Source organism: Nilaparvata lugens, chromosome 5, assembly GCF_014356525.2.
Source record: "Nilaparvata lugens isolate BPH chromosome 5, ASM1435652v1, whole genome shotgun sequence".
Lineage (NCBI taxonomy): Eukaryota > Metazoa > Arthropoda > Insecta > Hemiptera > Delphacidae > Nilaparvata > Nilaparvata lugens.
Genome location: NC_052508.1, coordinates 75,999,817 through 76,026,573, shown reverse-complemented (window position 1 = coordinate 76,026,573; position 26,757 = coordinate 75,999,817). Strand labels below are relative to the sequence as shown.

Below are 26,757 nucleotides of genomic sequence, written 5' to 3'. Positions count from 1 at the left end.
AAGAAAATCCGAGTTAAAACATAGACCTCACTACGTTCTGTCAACAAAACTATTGTTGAATCTATTATATTGTTGCAGTGTTAATCGCTGGATGTCAAGGATAAATATTTTATAGGGGTGAATAATCAAGTGATAATTTGTTTAGTTTCATTTCAGTTTAAAAATCTTATCGGATAAAAAAGTGCCAAATAAAATTTAATTGATTGTTTTAAACGAGAATGAACCGTTAATATTACATCAATATCAGCTACCGTCTATAGAAGGCATTGACAAGACAGAGGTTCGGAAACGTTGTTCTCCTATCGTCCTCCACTGCCATTATAACGTGGACCTCACTATAGATGAGTTGCTGAAGTGACGTATGTCTGTGTGGCAACCTATCAATAAAAGCAGGTCTAGACTGCATGTTGTCATTGCATGGATTCTATTTCTTCTCTTTCTTCATCACACTCGATTTCTAGACGTTCTTCTCTCTCTTTCTCACACTAGAATTCAATTGGTTTCTTTCTTACATTGTTGACCTTGATTGATAAAAAGATAGATCGGCAACAAAGGATAAGAGAAGAGATGCTATATAAGAAAGCAGAAGAAGAAAGGACAGATAAGGTCAATAACGATTGTACAAACTCGGGAATACTCGACAAGTTTCTCTCGTTGCTTGAGGGTCTCTCTCTCTCTCTCACTCTCTCTCTCTCTCTCTTTCTCTCTCTCTATCTCACGTAAGATGCATTAAATTAATATCGAATATAAAATCTCTCTCTCTCTATCTCTCTCTCGGAATATTCTTTCCGAAGAATGGACATTGATATCTGATACGTCCAAAGCTCCGCCAATTTATGTAGATGCATAACAATATTATACTTTACTTTACTTTACTTTTCTTGTTCGTTACAATTACTGAACTGCATTAAGGGTGCAACGATCCCGCAGTATATGACACGTCAAAGTTTAATCTAATATCTACCATCCCTCCTATTTCAACACAACAGATCCCACATAACATACATCAATCAAACACTATTCAACAAGGAAGTCTGCTAACCTGTACGGACACAATACAGTAAGGAATCCCCTGAGTGTTTTTTGAACTCCTTCAAGCCATCAATTTCTCTTATGTGAGATGGGATTGAATTAAATATTTTCATTCACATAGAAAACGGGCCACTCTCCAGCAGGCTTAGTCTGTGATGTGGGTAAACAAAACCTCTAAATCGTGTATTATGGGGATGACTCACCTGGTTCTCCTCATATATTCGTCTATTTTTAAAAACGAAGATTGCTAAATCTAATATATAAATAGCAGGAGCCGTCAGCAATCTCTTTTCTTTAAAATAAGGTCTGCAAGAGCGCATTGTATTAATCTTATAAATTATCCTAATGGCTTTCTTCTGCAGTATGAATATTCCATTATTCTCTATACTTTTTCCCCAAAAAATAACTCCATATCTCATAACTGACAGAAAATAAGCATGATATACAAAAAGAACAGTTTTTTCACTCCCTACTCTAGCCATTACTCTTAATGCAAACAAGGCTCTATTCAATTTACCAGTGACATGAGAAATATTTAGCTTCCACTTCGAATCACTCTCCACCATCAGACCCAAGAATGTCGTGGAATCAGAAGTTTCAACTCTACTTTGAGTATTCAAGTTTATTCCAAAACTTTTATAGTCTCTACTGAAGGGAATTACTTTAGTTTTTTTGCAGTTCAAACTAAGACTATTCTGAACAAACCACGAATCTAATTCAGCAAGACACCTCTCAGCCTCTCTTATCAAACATTCACTGTTCCTACTGTTCCTATTATCTATAGTTATTACAAATTGTTTTTTCATATCATATACAGTTCAATAATTTTTTCTTGGTCTATTTATTATGTAAACTCATCTGTAATTTTGCTGTATTGTAAGCTATTGTATATATAAGTGTATGAGCCAGTATATATTGTAATCTAAATAAATAAAGTACTCAATCAATCAATCAATCTCTTGAGGCTTCAAGCTGTCTCTCGTTTGCCTGAGAGTTGTTCAATATTATCACGGCACACTCCAATCAGAATTCGTTTCAATGGAACAGACTAAACTGTCAATTGTAAAAGTAAATTCTACTTTTTCCCTTGCATTTATATTAGGCTATTTAATGGTTGACGGTATCGTCAGCTCTATCCTTATTTGACAGAGCTATAATCTTTCTGTGGAGTATGAAAAATCATTAACACTTCTTGGTGGAATATTATAGGCTATTTTACATAATGGTATCCTTCCTTGGTATATTACAGTCACATATCTGTTACAATAGATGAAACGACTGTTTTGTCAATAGTACTGTACTCCAAGGTAGATGTTGTTATCATCAGCTTTAACCTTCTTCGAGGGTGTTTCTGTGGAGTATACTTCACAAACCCTTTCTTGAGACAATTTTTAATTGTTTAATACAATATCATAATATCTGTATCAAAGCACCAGTAGCCTATATTCTGATGGGGCCGTTCTCCATCGACTCAAGGAAAATCTTATGAACTTGGATTATTGATTTTAATAATTACTGAATCAATCTTCGAACTGCTTGTGATTATTGAGATTTGAGTATATAATAATATTTTAGTACATCACGATCGATCAATCAGTTTTACCATAGAGAAACAATAGCTTAAGTAGATATCCCATGGTATAGGGCGTTTATGTCTCAACTTTTACTGTTATCAGAAGCCGATAGTCCACGTATTTCTTCCCCGTGAAGCTTTATGACGCTGGCAGTCTCTCATATTGTGCCGTTCATACACTCTCACCCGGTCAAAACCGTAAAAATGAACAATAATCGACAGTAATCGGCTTGAGATAACAGTAAAAAATGCGACATAACCGCCCTATACCATGGGATATCTACTTACGTTATTGTTTCTCTATGGTTTTACCTATAAAATTAGCATATTCCTAGTTCGTATTTGGAATGATCTATCATGCATTCGCATGAAAAGTAGGTACTACTTCAAGAAATAAAATAAATGAAATAACAGGGGAAAATAAATCAGACAGTTTTTGTTGGTTTCAGCTCGTATAATATCATCATGGTATCTTGTACTGAAGGGTTACCCTTATCAGGAACATTACTTATAGGTAGCCTACTGAGTAGTCCTCCACTGCAAAGATTGCTGAGTATTTTCAAACTTTTTTCGCTATTTTTTAACTCTCTTCAACTGCAACACAAGAAGCAGACCTCGTCAATCAACAATAAAGTACTTTTTGTGTAGTTGAGAAGTTGATATTGTGGTAATTATTCATATTGAATGAAAAAGACTAAGAAATTGTCAAAAAACCACTGATTTATTGATAATTAGAAAGACCGGTTTCGGTTATTACACCATTGTCAATCTCTGATAAACTAAAACTAAATACAAGAGCAGCAGAATTTATACTAGTAGGCGAGTACTGCTATTGGTTGAGGACATGAACGCCTGCCATTGGCCTAGCTAGACAGCGTCTAGGAGGAGACTGTCTAGCTAGGCCAATGGCAGGCGTTCATGCCCTCGACCAATAGCAGTACTCGCCTACTAGTATAAATTCTGCTGCTCTTGTATTTAGTTTTAGTTTATCAAAGATTGACAATGGTGTAATAACCGAAACCGGTCTTTCTAATTATCAATAAATCAGTGGTTTTTTGACAATTTCTTAGTCTTTTTCATCCAATAACAATAAAGTAATTCGCCACTTGATAGTTATCATTATTTTTCTTTATATTATATAAGGTGCAATCAACTCAATTTGATTCATCCAAAAATTGATTTTAATTCCCCTTAAATGAGGAGAGATGTTTTCAAGATTTACCGAAGGAAATAGTTATTTGTGCAACTAGTGCGCAAAGTGACAGTTTGCTGCACCGAAAGAAACGTTTACGCCCGAGCCGTAGGCGAGGGCGGAATGGTTTCTTGAGTGCAGCAGAGGAACTTTGCGCACGTATTTCACATTAAGTTTTTCCTACAGTTACCATTGAATTTGAAAAGTGGGTAATTATGGGTAAAATTGCCTGAAATGCATCAAATGTTTTTCTGTGTAATTTTATTATTGATAAAAACCTTAATCCTAAAATCCTAAAGTCCTCGTTGTCCTTGATTATAATATATAATGAATAATAATTAGCGCGTTGTGCTTGGTTGCACCTCTGCTCACTATAGCAGCCACAGCAGTCACTGTTACCAACTTCATTTTGATTTTGCTGCACTGTTGCTCCATATAACCTACTAAGTATTTTGCGTTGCCATGTTGCAAATCTGGAGTGCAGAAAAATTTTTCCCGCACTAGAGCGGAAAAGTGATTCTTTGCGTTCTGTAATCAGTGCAGCAATGGCCACTTTTCAACGTAACTGTAGGAAATAGTTATTTGTGCAACTAGTGCGCAAAGTGACAGTTTGCTGCACCGAAAGAAACGTTTACGCCCGAGCCGTAGGCGAGGGCGGAATGGTTTCTTGAGTGCAGCAGAGGAACTTTGCGCACGTATTTCACATTAAGTTTTTCCTACAGTTACCATTGAATATGAAAAGTGGGTAATCATGGGTAAAATTGCCTGAAATGCATCAAATGTTTTTCTGTGTAATTTTATTATTGATAAAAACCTCAATCCTAAAATCTCAAAGTCCTCGTTGTCCTTGGTTATAATATATAATGAATAATAATTAGCGCGTTGTGCTTGGTTGCACCTCTGCTCACTATAGCAGCCACAGCAGTCACTGTTACCAACTTCATTTTGATTTTGCTGCACTGTTGCTCCATATAACCTACTAAGTATTTTGCGTTGCCATGTTGCAAATCTGGAGTGCAGAAAAATTTTTCCCGCACTAGAGCGGAAAAGTGATTCTTTGCGTTCTGTAATCAGTGCAGCAATGGCCACTTTTCAACGTAACTGTAGGAAAAGATAATTTTTCTCATTTTAAGACAAGATCATACGATACTTATTTGCTCTATCATTATTTACAAACAATACTTGGGAAAATAAATGATAATGAGGTGGAAGACCTGTAGTGAAACAATTTTGTCGTATTTTTAATGTTAAGTTTTCAAGTACCGTACCGGCAAAGCTGCCTATCAGTTGTATTGAAATAACATACATCATTTTGTACTCTCAACAAGTCAATTAGTTTCAATAGCCTCTGGCGAAATCACTGCCATCAAATAGTGATCTATCAAGTTTAAGTGAAAGAAGTGTGAACCAATCACAGTCCAAACGCTGATTATCAGAGAAGAGCGCCACTCGAGAGCAAAGTCAAAACAGTCTCAAATATGTGACACCAAATTACTCAAGACGAGGTGGATTTTGGAGCAAAGCCTTCACCCACTTCTTTTATATTTAGAACTAATGTGACTTCTGTGTTGTGTTAATCAGCATGTTCTAGACAACAGAATTCTGTGTCAGTTCTGTTGGTAATCTGGCTTCTCGTTGATTAATACAACGAAGTGTTATTCAATACAATATACAATGCAATACATCGAATGTAAGCTTGAAGCATAGTTCAAATTGACATATTGGTATAGTTTTGAGAGAAGCCAGATAAAACATAAATATTTTGATTTTCACATGTTCATTTTCCACTTTCCTTGCTCTATTACTATAGAAGGAAAGTATTGCTTTCCGAAAAAAATTAAGGTACCCCAATTTCCAAATTTCTATACGTTTCAAGGTCCCCTGAGTCCAAAAAAGTGGTTTTTGGGTATTGGTATGTATGTGTGTGTGTGTCTGTGAACACGATATCTCATCTCCCAATTAACGGAATGACTTAAGATTAGGAACTTAAGGTCCTTACACTATAAGGATCCGACACGAACAATTTCGATCAAATCCAATTCAAGGTGGCGGCTAAATTGACGAAAATGTTGTCAAAAACAGGGGTTTTTCGCGATTTTCTCGAAAACGGCTTTAATGATTTTGATCAAATTTATACCGAAAATAGTCATAGAGAAGCTCTATCAACTGCCACAAGTCCTATATCTGTAAAAATTTCAGGAGCTCCACCCCATCTATGCAAAGTTTGATTTTAGATTCCCAATTATCAGGCTTCAGATACTATTTAAACAAAAAATGTCAAGTGGAAAAGATTGAGCATGAAAATATCCAGAATTAATGTTCAGTAACATTTTCACCTACATTAAAAAAAAGATCGAAATTCGAGAAAATGTTATTATTCAATTGCAAACTGTTGGCAACTGTTGATTCTATTAAATCTATGAAGAGATAGCAGACCTCGTGTGTCTCCGGCGTTATTGTCCTGTCACCAGCTGGCTCAGATCTTTGAATAGTGGACTTGAGATGCGCGTGAACACTAGCGTCAGGTGATCAATTTTAATAACGGCAAGGAAAGTTGTGTGAGTGCGCCGCACCAGATTTTTTTATTGTTGTTTAACCGATTCCTCGACGGCATGACTATACAGGACAGGAAGTTCTCTGATTGGCTGATTCTCAATACGTCAACCTAATCAGCCAATCGGAGAGCTAACTGTTCTCTGTCGTGTCGTGCCGTGCCGTGCCGTCAAGGAATCGGTAAGTGTGAAAACGCCCGATTTTTATCATCTCATTTCATCGACTCTCAAAAAGAGGAAATAAAACTGGATCTCCAACTCCACAGACATAATAGTTATTCTTAACTAATTAACTTATAACAAATGTTCTGTGGGAGATGTAGAGTAACTAATTAACTAATTAACTAATAAAACATGGTGTGTGAGAAATTAAGAATATTCGGGTTTGTTATTCTCTCAGGTATAGTGAGGTCCACGTTATAATGGCAGTCTTTGATTAGCAATGGTATTGCTATCCTTGTCTATAATTCATTTCTTGTTTTGCTCTGTTGCCAGATCGTCTTTCAACAATGTAGAATTAATTATTAATTAACAAAATATTAAATATTAATTATGAAATGATTGAAAAATATAATTTCTTGCTTAATAAAATATGATTGATTATTTTCAACGAGAATAAACGGCTTATATTACATCAATAAACCTGTATCAGCTACCGTCTATAGAAGACATTGACAAGACAGAGGATCAGCAACGTTGTTCTCCTATCTTTTTCCACTGCCATTATAACGTGGACCTCACTATGTTTCTCCATTGGATGCACTTAATAATAGCGAAGGAATATTCTCATCCTCTTTATCATAATAGTGTCAGAAGCTTCTTCCAATGGATGCGCTGAATAATTGCGACTCTTTATAATAGTACCTTAGCTAAGTAGCTCATACCAGGGGTCACAAAATCCAACCCTTTTGAAAGTTAAACCTAGACTATGTAGAGTGCTCATAGGATACAGATGTTTAGTTCCAATAACGATGTAAATTACGATTTTCCTTTGCTTTCTTTCAACAATTTTTTTTGTCAAATATCATCGTGATAAAGGAGTTGAAGCTTGTAATTTTTCGCAGGTGCCGGATTCTAATTTCCGTGAGAATTAAATTGTGTGTCTGTGAGCTTCCTGTTGGGAATTGTTTGGTGTGGGATGTGGGATGACAAGCACTTAAAAGTAATGACTATGTGCTCTGATGAGCGCTCTTTTTGTAGTGCTTCGTCAAAAGTGGGTTGGAGTTTCATGCTCTTTATCAAATAATAAGCGACGCACAATTAGAACTCAATTCTTGTCCTATTTTTCAATTGAATCAGTAAGCCTGGTTTTCATTTGTAGAGTTAGTGATAGAGTTCCCTGGGCAAGTACTAACTATCTTGTGAACTCTCCCAATGAAAACGTTCATGGTAGAGTATTAGGGTACGTTTATGTCGGAGCTGCGATTAGTGATAAAAGCTGCGATTCTAGCAACGCGTAGATAATACCAACGTGCTTTCTAATAGGCCTGTTTATGTCGGAGCTGCGATGAAAATCAATCTTGGGTCCTGACCATCGATAAGAGCATCGATAATGGCTCGGTCCATTTTCGAAGCTAGTATCGAGGCTAGTATCGAGTTGTAGAATACAAAGTACAAACATGGACCAATATTTTTTCATGATTTGGGTTGATTTATATGTGGAGTTTCGTAAGCAAGTGACATTTTCTTTACTTTATTAAACTATTTCTTATTCAATTACAAAATTCTATATTATTGTCAATGATAATAATGAAACGTAATATAGACCTTGATGTATGCATTTCAAGAATAAATTCAATTGTTTCTATTTTATCAAAGAATATAACTTTTTTGTATAAACCTACTTACAGTACCTTAATGTTAGCATTAATCGCTCCTCTGCCATGATGGGACTTATGTGGTAATTATTCCAGTCCTTTTTAGATTATTGGAAACTCTCGTCAAAATGTAGTCGAAAGTTTCTATTTCCATTCTCATATAGTTAAAAAAAATTTTTGGATGCTGTCTTAAATCTTTATACAAATGATGATACTCCCCAAATACATTCCTCTCCACATTGATAGGATGTGCATAATATTCACGTTCTCTACAACCTAGTAAGTATTCGATGCAACTTTACTGTATTCGATGCAAAAATAAAATCTTCATCAGAATCACTCATTATAGTATACACAAATTGGTTTTTCAAAACATGAACTCACGGATCAAGCTTAAGCACGACTGTCGGCATGAACAGTCGATAGAAGCTGAGCGCTACTCCCTACTAGCATCGCTTCTCTCATCGTTGCTAGGATCGTTTATCACAGCTCCGACATAAACGTACCCTTAGTTTCTAGTAGAGTAGAGTGGAATATCACCGTGGCATAGTACTCTTCCACTTGCCTCCCCCCACCATCGTTTCTCACTCAACTATGCCAATGAAAACAGTCCCGAGCTAGTAGAGTAGAGTAGATTGTTTCTTAATTCATGGACTTCATTAAAAATGCAAATCTCCCAGATTTGGTTGATATTCGGGCTATGAATAGAGGTTGACCTAACAAGTATTGTGCTATAATATGAGACGTTTCGCTACAATACAGGGTGAGTTATTCACTGAAACATAAAATCTTACCTCCACTCTCAGATCAGAAAAATCACTCATCTTCAAACGCTTATAACTGAAGAATAGGAGTGAATATCGCCAATGTGATGACATATCATCTTTCCTCTCGTCAAGTACTATCATTCCTCAGAGTTTGAGCGATTTTAAATTTGAAAATCTGGTGTGGCGCACTCACACAACTTTCCTTGCCGTTATGAAAATTGATCACCTGACGCTAGTGTTCCCGCGCATCTCAAGTCTACTATTCAAAGATTTGAGCCAGCTGGTGACAGGGCAATAACGCTGGAGACACACATGAGGTCTGCTATCTCTTCATAGTGAATGATTTAATAGAATCAACAATATATTGCAATTGAATAATCATATTTTCTCGAATTTAAAGCTTATTTTCAATTTTAGGTGAAAATGTTACTGAACATTAATTGTAGAGATTTTCATGCTCAATCTACTCAACTTGATTTTTTTTTGTTTCAATTGTATCTGAAGCCTGATAATTGGGAATCTCTCTGCATTGATGGGGCGGAGCTCCTGAAATTTTTACAGATATGGGATTTGTGGCAGTTGATAGAGCTTATCGATGACTATTTTAGGTATGAATTTGATCAAAATCGTTGGAGCCGTTTCCGAGAAAATCACGAAAAACCCTGTTTTTGACAACATTTTCGCAATTTTAGCCGCCATCTTGAATTGCATTTGATCGAAATTGTTCGTGTCGGATCCTTATAGTGAAAGGACCTTAAGTTCCAAATTTCAAGTCATTCCGTTAATTGGGAGATGAGATATCGTGTACTCATACACCCACACACACACACACACACACACATACAGACCAATACCCAAAAACCAGTTTTTTGGACTCAGGGGACCTTGAAACGTATAGAAATTTAGAAATTGGGGTACCTTAATTTTTTTCGGACAGCAATACTTTCCTTACCTATGGTAATAGGGCAAGGAAAGTAAAAAAATCCATGATGTTTAATTTTATTTTCTTCTTCTTTAATAGCTGTGGTTATCTCTGCAAGAAAAGGATCAGCCGCATATATTTCAATGCTTTTTGTAAAACTTTGTGGCTGAACGGCGATAATAAATGTTCCGTATTGACATTTTAAGGTTAGTTCTGTTCACTAGACAACACAATTACTATTCTCAATTGTAATGGAAACAGTAAGGCTAGGCACACACCAGTTAGTCAAGACAAGACAAGACATGATACACGTTTAGTCACAATACTTCACATAGTTTCTTTATGAAGACATGTCAAATTGCAATGACTAATCAGTGTGTGTTGCGTAATAAGCAACTATGTAAAGTATTTTTCGACCCACTTTGATGTAATGAGCTGGTTTTCGTGCGTCATATGGAGGCCGAAAATGATTGTTTTCTGACCAGGCCGGTAAAAGTTTTACGGCCCTAGGGCTGTAAAATAACCTTGAAGTCAGCTGATTCTGATTTGATGTGAACGTGTTCACAAAATAGTTTATGAAACGGAATCAGTTTATGCTTCTAGAATTGAATAATCACATTTTCTCGAATTTGAAGCTTATTTTCAATTTTAGGTGAAAATGTTACTGAACATTAATTGTAGAGATTTTCATGCTCAATCTACTCCACTTGATTTTTTTTTGTTTCAATTGTATCTCAAGCCTGATAATTGGGAATCTATCTGCATTGATGGGGCGGAGCTCCTGAAATTTTTACAGATATGGGATTTGTGGCAGTTGATAGAGCTTATCGATGACTATTTTAGGTATGAATTTGATCAAAATCGTTGGAGCCGTTTCAGAGAAAATCACGAAAAACCCTGTTTTTGACAACATTTTCGCCATTTTAGCCGCCATCTTGAATTGCATTTGATCGAAATTGTTCGTGTCGGATCCTTATAGTGAAAGGACCTTAAGTTCCAAATTTCAAGTCATTCCGTTAATTGGGAGATGAGATATCGTGTACACAGACGCACATACACTCATACACACACACACACACATACACATACAGACCAATACCAAAAAACCAGTTTTTTGGACTCAGGGGACCTTGAAACGTATAGAAATTTAGAAATTGGGTTACCTTAATTTTTTTCGGAAAGCAATACTTCCCTTACCTATGGTAATAGGGCAAGGAAAGTAAAAAAATCCATGATGTTTAACTTTATTTTCTTCTTCTTTAATAGCTGTCGTTATCTCTGCAAGAAAAGGATCAGCCGCATATATCTCAATGCTTTTTGTAAAACTTTGTGGCTGAACGGCGATGATGAATGTTCCATATTGACATTTTAAGGTTAGTTCTGTTCACTAGACAACACAATTTACCTACTATGCTCAATTGTAATGGAAACAGTGAGGCTAGGCACACACCAGTTAGTCAAGACAAGACATGATCAGACACGTTTAGTCACAATACTTCACATAGTTGCTTTATGAAGACATGTCAAATTGCAACGACTAATCAGTGTGTGCTGCGTCATAAGCAACTATGTGAAGTATTTTGTCTGATCATGTCTTGTCTTGTCTTGAATAACTGGTGTGTGCCTAGCCTTATTCGACCAAGTAAGTAGATTAGAGTTAGCTTGGTAGAGTTAGTATACCAGTTACTCGACCACTAACTCTACTAGTGAAAACCAGGCTAATCTTGTTGCTGGACAGTAAAATTTACGACGGACATTAAAAATAATATTGACAATAAACTTTCTGAATACAATCAGCCCGTACTTGTTTAATAGGGACACTAAAAACTGCCTCCTTTTCAATCCAATCAGCTACATGTTGGACGATAAAAAATGCGTCGATGTCTCCATCAAGAAGTGGGGAGGTAGCCTATATACAGAGTTATCAAAAAAGAATGGTGCGGTTTCGAACATGATTTAAAGAAAACCCAAATTACTTACAGTTGATGTTGTTTATTCATCTAATTTGTCGTCTCAGGCAGTTTTTTACATAATTGATAAATTTAAATATGTGCGCCTTTAGTCGTTCGACAAAATATCCAAACGATAATCAATTTCTCTCCAAACATTCGCTAACATTTCATTGGTTATGGTTGTCATTGCTTCATTAATCCTGTTTTTAAGTGGTTCAGGTAGTTTTTTCTTGTAAATTTACATCAAAAACATTGTTCACAAGAAATCGCGAACTGAACCACTTTAAAACAGGATTAAAAAACCAATGACAACCATAATCGAAGAAATGTTATTAAATGTTAAGAGAGAAATTCATTATCGTTTGGACATTTGTTGAGCGACTAAGGGCGCACTTATTGAAAGTTATTAATCATGTAAAAAAACTGTTTCAGACGACAAATTAGGTGAATAAAAAACATTAACTGTAAGTAATTTGGTTTTTCTTTAAACAATGTTCGAAACGGCACCATTCTTTTATGATAACTCTGTATATTACATTGTTGAACTTTTATCTACAGATTTGTCAATATTTTTGGTCATTCGGATAATTAAATTAAACAGTTTCCAGTCAATTTGATTTCTAGTCATGGATTTTACATAGATCTGTGTTCCGCTCTGCCAATTGGCGGAATAATAGGGAATGAAATTCAAATTAAAAGCTATGAAATTGATGATGATCGCTTATGGAATGGTGGCAACGAACATTAATCAGTTAATGATTAACTCTCACTTTTTATCAATCAATCAATTATTAACTCTCACTGTTTATCAATCAATCAATCAATGATTAACTCTCACAGATTATTGATCAATCAATGAAGGATTAACTCGTAATCAATATCCATTAATCCTAAGGTGCGTACAGACTTTCGCTCTGCTCCGCAACCGAACGTCACTCCAGCAGAGCGATTGATGATCGACCAGCGAGCAAGAGTGGTTCGACCGGGGAACGCGAGAAGATCTAACATCTTCCGTAACGTTCATGATGGGTGCGTGGGCGGAGCGACTGAGGTTCGATGGTGATACGAGGGCGGTATGAGGGAGGAGCGTGCTCGGTGCGGGTTGGAAGCGCGAATATGTGTACACAGCTTTAGGTTGGCGAGACAGCTTCTAAAGTACCATAGACGATACTATAGTGTGGTCCACGTTATAATGACAGTGGAGAAAGATAGGAGAACAACGTTACCGATTCTAGGTCTTGTCAATGCCTTCTATAGATGGTAGCTGATACAGGTTTATTGATGTAATATTAAAATGTTTATTCTCGTTTAAAATAATAAATTATATTTTATTGAGCAAATTCCTACATTCAAATAATGAGTGACCAGCGACACTGCTGTAGTCAGTTGATGCGAGAAAGAAAGGGTGAATATTCTCTTTAAACCTCCCACCATGGCTACAAGCTTTTGATTTAGTGTCTCCGGTGCGAGAACAATGAATTTCCAAAACCGTACCCTGGGAGCAAACACAACTATAGTAAGGTCCATGTTATAATGGCAGTAGAGAAAGATTGATTGATTGATTGAGTACTTTATTTATGTAGATTTACAATATATACTGGCTTATACACTTATATAGCTTACAATACAGCAAAATTATAGATGAATTTACATAATATATAGACTTAGAGAATAATTATTGAACTGTATATGATATGAAAAAGCAATTTGTAATATAATAACTATAGATAATTCTATTGTTATGCATCTGCATAAATTGGCGGGGCATTGGACATATCAATGTCCATTCTTCGGAAAGAATATTAAAAATATCCTTCCCACTAACTCTCTACCAAAACGTTAATTTAATCAATTAAACTAAGGATTCATTTATAAATGGAAATATTCTGAAAGTTTTAATTAATATGAATATTTAAGAGAAGAAAAAAAATGGGAGAAAAACATTGCCGAACCTCTAATGCCTTCTCTGTCCTGTCAAATGCCTTCTATAGACGGTAGCTGATACAGGTTTATTGATGTAATATTAACGGTTCGTTCTCGTTTAAAATAATCAATTATATTACATCAAGCAGAGAATTATATCTTTCAATAATTTCATAATTAAGATGATATATTTTGTTTATCAACTCTACATTGTTAAAAGACGACCTGGCAACAGAGCAAAGCGAGAAAGAGATAGCGCTATCTGCTTAGTTGAATGATAGACAAGGATAGGAATACCATTGCTAATTAAACACTGCCATTATAACGTGGACCTCACTATACTATTATGGGGAGACCATAGTGGGCGTTTTTCTGGGGTCAACCAAAACATCCAATCGGAGAGCTTCTCTTCTGCCGATTCTGAAAATACCCGAAAAAGCGCCTAATATGGTCTCGCCCTAAGGGCTATAACATATTGAGCGTTTTCCAGGCGTTTTCAGAGTCGACAGGGCAGGAAGCTCTCGAATTGAAAAAAAAAACACTCAATATGGTCTGCCTCTTGGAAATCTTATTTCTCAGATTCATGACTTTCCCAATCTATATATATAAAAGCGAAATGGCACTCACTCACTGACTGACTGACTGACTGACTCACTCACTCACTCACTGACTGACTGACTCACTCACTCACTCGCATAACTAAAAATCTACCGGACCAAAACGTTCAAATTTGGTAGGTATGCTCAGTTGGCCCTTTAGAGGCGCACTAAGAAATCTTTTGGTAATATTTTAACTCTAAGGGTTGTTTTTAAGGGTTTAAAGTTCGTCTTTTAGCATGTATATTCTTCTTCTCCCAATCTCTTAATTATAATTGAAATTTCCATATCATATGTTACTATAGAACTATAATCTAGATAGAGTACCTCTTCGAAACAGTTGTTAACTGGCAACTAAATTAATAATTTTGTCAGGTTGGCATTAAGTTGAGTTGACTTAGGTTGGCACCAAGTTGAAGATTTAAATGCATTTATCGCGGAAAAATTGATTGGGCACTGCTACTTCAATCCTGGGAATATTATATTACTAGCCGTTAGGCTCGCTTCGCTCGCCATATCCGTTTAGCCAGACGTTTAGTCTGGACCCCCGACTGGATTGTTCTAACATATGATAAAAATGCTCAAATGAAAAATGCAGGCGAGCGAAGCGAGCCTGCTGATCCCATTCTTGGACGATCCAGTCGGGGGTCCAGCGAAGTTCTAGTTCTAGACAGCTGGAGTCAGAAAACTAGCTTTCTAAAACGGTGCGTAGTCACAGTCTACGCTTGAATCAGATTTTGAAAGACTAGATAATTACTTACTTTTTGAATACAAAATAAAATAAAGAGAAAATAGTGTAAAGTTCCAGCTATTTTGAATTAGGCTATTTAGTAATGTTTCATTTCGTCAAGGAAAAAGGTTTTCAATATCCTATTATTTTTTGGTAGAGAGTTAGTGGGGAGGATATTTTTAATATTCTTTCCGAAGAATGGACATTGATATGTCCAAAGCTCTGCCAATTTATGTAGATGCATAACAATATAATTATTATCTATAGTTATTATATTACAAATTGCTTTTTCATATCATATACAGTTCAATAATTATTTTCTTAGTCTATATTATGTAAATTCATCTATAATTTTGCTGTATTGTAAGCTATTGTATATAAGTGTATAAGCCAGTATATATTGTAATCTACATAAATAAAGTACTCAATCAATCAATCAATCAATCAATTATATTAAGCGAGCAATTTCTGTATGTCTGTTTATATTTTTATATCTGGTTATTTATGTTCAACGGATCTCGAAAACGGCTCTAACGATTCTCACGAAATTTGGAACATAGTAGGTTTATGATATAAAATTCGATTGCACTAGGTGCAACTCGCTGAACAACATTGAAAGGGATGATAATTCATCCTTGGCTGAAACAGCTGAGACTTTCGGCGTCTGTGGATAGTAAACAGTAGCGAGTGATTCTGTTGAAAATTAGAATATCGCATCCCCGAAATTCATAAGCTGACGTACAGCCAGTTGTAAAATATGAACACGATCATTTTAGAGAATTGTGTTCTGTTTATCAATAAATAAAAAAAACGAGCGAAGCTCGGTGCCCCGATATTCATAAGATTAAAATAAAGATTATCATAAAAACTGCGACTACGCCCCGTTTTGGAAAGCTAATTTTCTGACTCCAGTTGTTTAAAGTCTAGAACTTAGCTGAATCCCGAGCTTGAGAACTGTCCCTTAAGTTTTTCATAGATGATATAATTTTCAGGTCGAAACACTAATTTCCCTTCAATTACCTACTATATTGCTCTGATGGAAGTTTAAGTAATAATAAAATAAATTTATCAAAGTAATAAAAATAATTTCAATCACAATTAAAGTTATCAAATAATGTTTACGAACAACTACTAATCTAATTAAATTAAATATAATTATAAAAATAAAAATCATAAGTTTCAGAAAAAAATTAATACATCTTGTTCAAATCGGTTGTCCACATGTGTTCAAGGCAGTGTGATAGTCTATATAATAGACAAAAAAAAAATGATAAGGTCAAAAATGTTTCTGCAACACGGTGTGGTCATTTGTCATGTCGGAAACAATTGCGTGATTTCGACTAGCTTTATCGCTCTCTGGAGAGGAAGAGAGAGAGAAAGTGGGAGAGAAAGAGAGAGTGTGAAAGAGAAAGAGAGATATATTGATAGAGAGAAAGAGAGAGCGTGAGCGAGAGATATAGATAGAGGAAACGAGAGAAGTGTGAGAGAGAGAGAGAGAGTGAAGAGTGAGAGAAGGAGAGAGCGAGAGAGAGTGATAGGGAGGTTGATTGATTGATTGAGTACATTATTTATGTAGATTACAATATACTGGCTTATACACTTATATACAATAGCTTACAATACAGCAAAATTATAGATGAATTTACATAATATAGACTGAGAAAATAATTATTGAACTGTATATGATATGGAAAAAGCAATTTGTAATAACTATAGATAAAATAGATAATATTGTTATGCATCTACATAAATTGGCGGAGCTTTGTACATATCAATGTCCATTCTTCGGAAAGAATATTCGAAGTATCCTTCCCACTAACTCTCTACCAAAAGTTAGAGAGATAGATAGATAGATAGAAAGCGAGAGAGATAGATAGAGGAAAAGAGAGAAGAGTGAGAGAGAGTGAGATTAGATTGGATTAGATTTCTTTATTTATGTATGTTACAATATTTACTGGCTTATACACTAATTTACATTAAATGCCAGTAATGCTAATTATTCAACGAATTTTACAAAGTATAAATAATTAATCAATGAGAATAAAGATTGAATGCAATAGAATAACGATAATATAATAATGTGATGTAACTTTATAAATCGGCGGTGTTTCAACAAATTATTATTGTCGATTCTCTTAGAAGGATATAAAATAATATCTTTCCCATCAACACACGACCGGGTACAGATAGAGAGAGAGAGAGAGAGAGAGGAGAGAGAGAGAGAGAGAGAGGAGAGAGAGAGAGAGAGAGAGAGAGAGGAAGAGAGAGAGAGAGAGAGACCGAGAGATGGAGAGATTGATTGTGTACTTTATTTATGTAGATTACAATATATACTGGCTTATACACTCATATACAATAGCTTACAATACAGCAAAATTATAAATGAATTTACAGAATAGAGACTAAGAAAATAATCACTTTTTGCTATTTGAAAAAACGACTAGCAGTCAGATATCTGACTGATATGACCTGTTTGTCAAAGATCTGACTGCTATTCGTCTTTTTAATAGCAAAAAGTGATTTAATAATAAGCAGATCGTGATGGACACCAACATTGAAGAAGAAAATAATTATTGAACTGCATATGATATGAGAAAAGCAATTTGTGATAACTACAGATAATATTGTAATGCATCTACATAAATTGGTGGAGCTTTGGACATATCAATGACCATTCTTTGGAAAGAATATTCAAAATATCTTTCCCACTAACTCTCTATCAAACCGTTAATTTCATTAATTCAACTAAAGATTTATTTATGAGTGGTGAAAATATTGTAAAAGTTTCAATTAATATGAAGATTTAAGAGAAAATGAGATAGATAGAGGAAAAGAGAGAAGAGTGAGAGAGAGTGAAGAGTGAAGTAAAGAGTGAGCAAGAGAGAGTGAAGAGTGAAGTAAAGAGTGAGCAAGAGAGAGTGAAGAGTGAAGTAAAGAGTGAGCAAGAGAGAGTGATAGAGAGAGTGATAGAGTGAGTGAGAAATAGATAGAGGGAGAGAGATAGATTGTGGGAGAGAGAAAGAGTAAGAGAGAGGGAAGAGTAAGAAAAAGAGAGAGTCTGAGAGACTAAGCGATAAGAACGCGCCAGGAGCTTCAATTGAATAACAATGTCTTTGTTATAAACAACCAGTTTCTTGTGTTGGTGTGAGAGACCTGAAGAATGCTTTTGGTGGGGAGGGGGGTTGAGATGAAGCCCAAGCAGTGGTGGGGACACTCTAGGCCTATTTGGGAGAGGCTGGAGGTCAGTGACCTCTAATAACGTGTAATATGCTCCACCTTCTTCAATTGCAGCACAACACGCGAATCTTGGCATCAGTTTGGAATTTTGGGACAGGGGAGCGGGGTGCGGGGGTCAAATGAGGGGGAGCAAGGGTTGGCATGTCGTGCGTTTGTAGAGTTGACTACGTGCAACTAATTTGCTCCAAAACACACGACTTGATTCACAAAATTACAGGTTGAAAATTGTTGGGGAACATGATGAATTATCGGGAACACAGGTGGCAAAATTACTAGTAGCAATAGGCCTTACGGATTTACGTCAAACTGATAGGACAACAGGGTTGCCGATTCTCTTTTTCCAACGCCATCTATATATTAGACTGCTGTGATTCAACTTATTCCAGTAGGTTGATGTGATATTCATTTTTTGATTCTTGTTAATAATGATCAAATATATTTTATTCGTCAAGAAATAGTTATTTTCATAATTGAGATAAAATTGTAACACAGTAAAAGTTATCAAGTAACCTTTTATTTTATTTACATAGGTACTAAAATAATAAACCTCATTCCAAATCACTTTCTCATGGACAATAAGATCAGCGGAAAAATTTAACTGGATATAAAAAACTCGACATACAGTAATTTCTTCTTCCATTTAGATATATGACTCAAGATTTCTGCTCCAGCATTGTTTTTTTATTTTTCAGTGGACTCGCATACCTTTATTTTGAGTACCTATTCCTCTATTTTCTTCCTTCCCCCCATTTCTCCCTTCCCTTTTTTCCTCATCACTTTTCTCTTCTCTTCTTTGCCTGCCTATTCATGGGAAACCATAGTTGGCTAGGTATCTTCCTCTCTTTTTTTCTCTTCTCCAACGCACCCAACCACAAAGCCCATGGTTTTTTGTAACATTTTATTGTATTTTATTTGTTTTGTAATTTCTTGCTATTTTGTTTTGTAAGTTTTTAATAATAAATTGAATTGAAATCACATCACAACTAGACTCTACAACAATGCGGAGGTAGAAAAGAATAAGAGCTATTTTTATTTTATAATATTTCACATGAAACTACATGGCAGAGCAGAGCTCCAGTGATGTATGAAATATCACAGCTATTCTAAATGGAAACAATGGTAACAAAACATAAATATTAATGAATGATAAATGATACCCTATAATAATTATAAATAGAGTACTAACAGTGAACATAATGATATTAGAAAGCTATACAGGAAATTTTCTCCAAAAACTCATCAACTTTATAGGGATATATATATATTGCTTACGAGAATAGCTTTCAATTCATTATTAAATATACAAGAAGTAGCACTTTCTTTGACAATCTGCGGCAGGGCGTTGAAAACTTTTATGGCTTTCTATCGGCTTTGTCTAATGGCAGTAAAGTATAGCAGGCCAATTTTAATCAGGTGCTGACTTTATAATATAAAGTGAATCTTACTATATAGTATAATTGGACTGCCCAGCCAAGATACATGTATTTTCTTTATAGGTATGATGACTTAAAATATTGTTAATTGCATTCACATTATAACATAGAGAACCATCAAATTATATAAAGAGGAATAATTGTGTAATTATTGTTTGGATAGTAAAATTTATGCAGAATAACAAATACTGTGAATCAGTAAAATATTCTTAACATAGGCCCAATCATAAGATATTTTCCCATATTTTTAGCTTATACTAAATATGTGAGATATATAATATTTTTTCAATATATTGTTACGCCCATATATTGAGCTAGTTAACCATTATAACAGAAAAATAAGTGCAGTAGTTAAAAATAAGATTTTTTAAATCAACGCGGGAATTGCATGGGAGGGATATCGACAAAAATGGATATCGACTTCTCAAAAGTCGACATACGACTATCGAAGATCGATAAAACAAATTGACATAACCTCAAAGCTCAAAACTATATCTTTTGAGGTTATGTCAATTCAATTTTATAACTTCTACAAAATTCTCAATAAAAGAATAAGTTTTAAAATGTATAATTTCGTTTCGAAAATGTTTCCTATCAAACATGGTTCGATTGATATTGAAATGTAGCCTAATGTTCCATTTGTTACAGTAGATTGATGTGCTCCTGAGTATGAGGTAACATGAGAATAAAAATAGGATTACCGTATAAATTATAAACATAATGCAAGACTCTGTTTCTAAAGGCAAGTAGAAGCATCTATTCATAATTTTCATATTTTTATAAATGCTGATAATTCAACAAAGAACGAATGTTTTATAAAACTTCGACTGAGTCACTGTCAATGTTGTAGAACCGTTCCATAATGAAATAAAAACACACTTATACTGTCAAATTCTACAGTTTTATTTGGTACAGGACCATGGTTTCGTGACCACACAGGTTTTATTATTCTTGTCAAAAATTAATGTTTGATTGAAGTTAAAATGTGTACAGTCTGTTGAGTTTGTTTAGTAAATGAAAAAATGACCTTTGTTACCGATGAACAGTTTACCAGACTTTTGATAGCATTCTCCCCGCCCACAACAACCCCATTCATGTTTATACGTTAAATTGATAGTCCTCAAGTTGGACAACATATCTGCTAGTAAATGGTCCGCTTTAGATAAGAGACTGACCAATCAAATCACACTTTACATTCACTTACCAAAACTAAAACGAGAACTATACCAGTCAGAGTTTTCTACATTACGAGAAAAAATTTATTTTTTACACGGCTCTCTCTCAAAGACAGGGTTTCGGTCGTGACTCCACATGTTAACTTTACTTTTCCAAGTGGGAACCTGCTGTATGCATATTCCGTGAGGTGTGAAACGCGAGCTACTACCCATCGGCATTGCCAAGTCGGTAGGCGAGGAATTTAGCCTTCATTTGCAGTGTAACCACCCCAATTGACCGTCCGCCCGTGACCGGGGCGCTGCGCAGTTCCGGCGGTACGTGAGCTTAGTCGGGGCCTAGACGTACCCTCCAACTCGTCTACAGGCCAGGAAAAATATCCGTGGTTCCCAATTGTATATGTCTCCAAGGTGGGGAGTAGTTTAACCATACAGGCGCCCAAAATGTGACGGAAGTGTAAGAAGAACCAGTGAGAGGGTCTTTTTAAATTCTATGATGCTACATCCAGAGATCGACACGTTTTATTGTTGGTCTTGGCTGCATAGAAGCAATCGCTAAGTCACGTCAGAGGCGTTGAATTTGATCAGGTGCACCTGAAAAATCTATCGCCAGTTTTGAGCCAGCCAAGCAACTCAGCAGTCATTTATCTACGCATACATAATATTTATTTAGGAAATTCTTCGTTCTTTATTGATTCATACAACAAGTATATTAACAAAAATGAAAGGGAGAGAAAAAATAAGGAATTTAGTTTTGGAATTCGAGTGTTAAATATTGACTTTTCTGTGTATTTGCAGATAAGGTGATCTCCGTTCCTGCATACTTCCCTAATATCAACAATGACCTGACTCGAGTCACGTGGGCTCATGCCGTCAACAGCCGAGCCAAACTTAATGCTTCACTCAACGGTAAGTTGATATATCTTGACTAGATTACTAGTTTATTGATGGACATATATTTCATTCATTTAACACAGCATACTGTCAGACAAACACACAGTTGAACGCCGAGAAGTAAAAAAATACAGTCCACTGAATTCATCATCATCATCATCATCATCATCTTACGTACAAGGATTAGGTCAATGCCTGTTCCGACTTACAAACAACTTATTAATATTTTATATTTCAATTACAAAATTACGCTATAATTTATACAAGTAGTGTATTTATTGCCATCTCTTCCGTGGCCTACCAATAGATCTTTTCCCTGCCGGTTTATAGTTCAATATCTGTAGAGGAAGCCTTTCTGCCGGCATTCTTTCCACATGGTCTCTCCACTGCTTCCGGTATTGTGTGACTTTTTCCAACAAGCCGTAAATTCCTAGCTCTGCTCGGATATCATCGTTTCTGATGTGGTCCCTTCTATCGCAGCCCTTGGTTCTCCGGAGGAATCGCATCTCCGCCGCCTGCACTCTACTCTCTAGGGGTTTAGTCGTAACCCACGACTCGCTTCCGTAGAGGAGGACTGGAGCAGCCATTATTCTATAAAATTTCATTATAGTTTCTCTCCGTGCTTGCTTCCCCAAGGTTCTGCTAATATTGCCACATACCACTTGAAATTTTCCAATCTTTTTCTCGATATCCAAATCTTCACTATAACTGATGTCGCATCCTAAATATGTATATTTCGACACTTGTTCCAGAACTTTGTTGTCAATCACAATTTTTGACCGGGTTGGATGTTTACCTGTGAAAGCCATAATTTTCGTCTTGTCTATTGATATTTTAAAACTGTACTCTTTACAAATTTCGTTAAGAACATAAACTGATTCTTGGAGGTCATTTTCACTGTCTTGAATAATCCACAAGTCATCGGCAAACAATAATGCATTCAGGTACTCGTCATTTGTTAGTTTAATTCCTAAAGCTACTCTACATTTCCATTTTCTGAAAATGTGGTCCACATAAATATTAAATAAAGTGGGTGATAAGCTGCACCCTTGTCTAACTCCTTGATTTATAATCATTTCGTCTAGTCGATCTGAATTCATCGTACAAAAGTACGTGCAAAAAGTACAATATTCTAATATAATGTACTACTATAAATACTATATTCTACCACATGTAGCCTACTCAGGTATGAGACACATCGCACAGCTTTATACGCGAAAGGGGTAACAAGTGTAGCTATTCATCTATTCAATGCATTGCCAACACATTCAACCTGTCAAACGCTTCAAAAACTGAGAGTTCAGTTGAAGATAGAACTGGAAGGGCAGTGTTTTTATCCGATTCAGAAGTTTTTCAATTGCTTCAGTTCACGGTGATTTTTCGTAGACCTTCTAGAGTATACATGTTTCACAACCTGTTTTATAAATGCACAGTGTCAGTCAATGATTGACAAGTCCATATACCTCTTTGCGAGGAGGTCAGTGGCTGCTAAATTATCTATATATCTATCAAATCTATAATCTCGATGATTTTCTTTCCCGATCATCTATATAATAAGAGAGTTTAGGGTTGTGTTTGTTCGCAACAAAACATGTCAACTTGTGGATTGCATACCGGAAAACGGGAATGATTTAGATCTCCACAATGATTTTGCACATAGATTCTAAAAATATCAATCTCGTGCACCTCGAAGCCCAAATTTCAATTTTCCTTCTAGATTTTTCAGAATAATTGATGTTCAAATAATATCTTGTCTATCTTGCTTAACTTTGTTTTGACATTTATCATTGTTTTGTATTATTTGAAATATCATTCATGGGACATGAACTATAATCTAGAGAGACTACCTCTTCGATTAGAAGGTTAGAATTGGCAACTATATTATATTGGCAACTATATACCAGTTCAATCTTGTCAGGTTGGCGTTAACTTGAGGAAGGTTTGAGTTCTGTCACTTTATTAAGTTAGAACCAAATTGAAGAACTTATCTATACTAAAATGAAGGAAATAACTGGCTCATACACGTTCGGGATAGGAAAATTAAGTTTTCCTACAGATACCCTGAAAAGTGACCATTTCTGCACTGATTGCAGGCCGCAATGAATCACTTTTCCGCTCTAGTGAGCAAAGTAATACTTTGCGTACTCCAGATTTGCAGCATGACAACGCAAAATAGTTAGTAGGTTATATGAAGCACCAGTGCAGGAAAATCAATATTATGTTGGTAACAGTGACTGTGGTGCACGTTATAATATGGCAGTGGACAACGATGACAGCGACAGCCACCACATTGCCATGTGCCGCCTTCATTCATTTACTACATTATTATTATTCAATTTTAAATAAATTGAGGTTTTTATTAATAATAAAATTACACAGAAAAACATTTGATGCATTTCAGGCAATTTTACCCATAATTACCCATTTTTCTTATTCAATGGTAACTGTAGGAAAAACGTAATGTGAAATACGTGCGCAAAGATCCTCTGCTGCACTCAAGAAGCCATTCCGCCCTCGCCTACGGCTCGGGCGTAAACGTTTCTTTCGGTGCAGCAAACTGTCACTTTGCGCACTAGTTGCACAAATAACTATTGACGCATTATCGCATCAAAACTACAGGACTGATCAACTTGAAATTTTTCATTTAGATTCTTTACTAACCGAGGACGGTTCAAGGCATATTCAAACTCTTTAAGATTCCACTTGGTCAAGTTTTAAAGCAGACCCTTGCGGAGCACGGGTTACCTGCTAGTTTATAATAAGTCAAGAATGATTGTGTGAGTGTATAAACTAAACAAATAAGTAATATTTTCTTGTGATTTGTAGACGATTCGATGATGATCGAGGCTGATATACTGATGGGTCAGCTGGATGGATCTCCGCCCGGCACCAATCCAATCCCCATAATGGGGCATCCTCCCCAGACCACATCCGATCTGTCACTGGAAGAATTCCTCACAACTATCCTGAAAAGCGGCAAGCATAAGGGCATCAAGCTCGACTTCAAGTCGAAGGAGGTCTTCGCCAGCTCAGAGAATATTGTTGAAGAAGTACTCAACAAACCAGAAGTATGTACAGTTTCATGATTCAATTATACATTTTCCTACAGTTACGTTGAAAAGTGGCCATTGGTACACTGATTACAGAACGCAAAGAATCACTTTTCCGCTCTAGTGCGGGAAAAATCTTTTCTGCACTCCAGATTTGCAACATGGCAACGCAAAATACTTAGTAGGTTATATGGAGCAACAGTGCAGCAAAATCCAAATGAAGTTGGTAACAGTGACTGGGCTGCTATAGTGAGCAGAGCTGCAACGAAGCACAACGAGCTAATTATTATTAATTATATATTATAACCAAGGACAACGAGGACTTTGGGATTTTAGGATTAAGGTTTTTATCAATAATAAAATTACACAGAAAAACCATTTGATGCATTTCAGGCAATTTTACCCATAATTACCCACTTTTCATATTCAATGGTAACTGTAGGAAAAACTTAATGTGAAATACGTGCGCAAAGTTCCTCTGCTGCACTCAACAAACCATTCCGCCCTCGCCTACGGCTCGGGCGTAAACGTTTCTTTCGGTGCAGCAAACTGTCACTTTGCGCACTAGTTGCACAAATAACTATTTCTTAATTCACATAATTTGACAAGGAGGTTTGATTGATTGATTGATTGATTGAGTACTTTATTTATGTAGATTGCAATATATACTGGCTTATACACTATATACAATAGCTTACAATACAGCAAAATTATAGTTGAATTTACATAATATAGACTAAGAAAATAATTATTGAACTGAATATGATATGAAAAAGCAATTTGTAATATAATAACTATAGATAATAATTTTAAATTGTTATGCATCTACATAAATAGGTTGAAGAGAACAAGCCCTGAGAGGTTGATAAAGAGGTTGAAGAGAACAAAGCCCTTCGAGTTGGTGTAGTGCTGGTGAAGTGAAGAAAGTATAAATTAAATAAATGTGTAGCGAAAGAATTTAAAGTAGAAGAATTATAGATTAGAACTGTAGGTTTCACTGGAAGACTTTAGCAATAAAAATGAATATTATAGGATAATAATTATAATTCGTTTATTTCACTGCATTTTTACAATAATTGGTAATACAAATACATACATTAAACATAATGGTTGAACATTACAATTGGTAATACAAATACATACCTTAAGAATAATAATTGAACATAGATAATAATATTAAGCATGTAACAGAAAAAACCACAGTGCATCCCTCTTTAGGCTAAACCTGTGTTGAGGGATGTCTCGCTCTCTAGTTGAGTCAACTTAATTATTATACAATAACAATTTTGAGGTATCAAACAATAATGTAAATTTTGTACAATAATCAGTGTGCTTTTCACAAGATGGGATTATGAATCTTTAACAATAAATTACCCAGAAAAAAAACATGCCTAGATTTGAATGAAGACAGGAAAAAAAATGTAAATAATATTACACCTCTATTAAACGTTTTTCTTCATAGAAGCGATTAAGTCTATTCTTAAACAAATTGTAAGTGGGTGCATCTGATATATCTGATTGCAGTTTATTGAAAAGTCGTGGTCCCTTAGCAAAAGCATGTAAGGAGGCCACTCTACTTCTTGTGAAGGGTTCTTTTAATTTATTAGCAAGATTTTGACGAGTGGAATATACATGTTCATCCATAACTGGAAACTCTGAACGTCTTAAATACACAAACTTTAAAAGATTTATTTCAAATAGGGTATCAACACTAAAAACGCCTAAATAAGAGAAAAAAATTAATGGTTAGTCCTAGTGACTAGTTTCAATGGAAGTAATAATAAAAAAAAACATAATTTGAGATTGAATATTCTGTCAATTAATTATATTTCTACATTGTTGATAGACGATCTGGCAACCTTGCGGAGTTATAAAAGATTAGCGCTTTTTGCTTTGTCGAAAAGGATAGAATTGA

At 35.5% G+C, this 26,757-nt stretch overlaps 1 protein-coding gene across 2 annotated transcripts in view; it reads left to right on the top strand.

Moving 5' to 3' along the window:
• Positions 1-26,757, top strand: part of LOC111057813 (protein FAM151B) — a 55,179-nt gene that overhangs the window by 14,205 nt on the left and 14,217 nt on the right. The window contains exons 1-3 of one of the 2 annotated variants that reach the window (XM_039429302.1): positions 20,212-20,468; positions 21,697-21,807; positions 24,619-24,860. In XM_039429302.1, the coding sequence (XP_039285236.1) occupies positions 20,447-20,468; positions 21,697-21,807; positions 24,619-24,860 (375 nt within the window). In that variant the 5' untranslated portion in view covers positions 20,212-20,446. Of the gene's footprint in view, positions 1-20,211; positions 20,469-21,696; positions 21,808-24,618; positions 24,861-26,757 lie in introns of those variants that run through there. The other variant, XM_039429301.1, reaches the window with a different exon arrangement.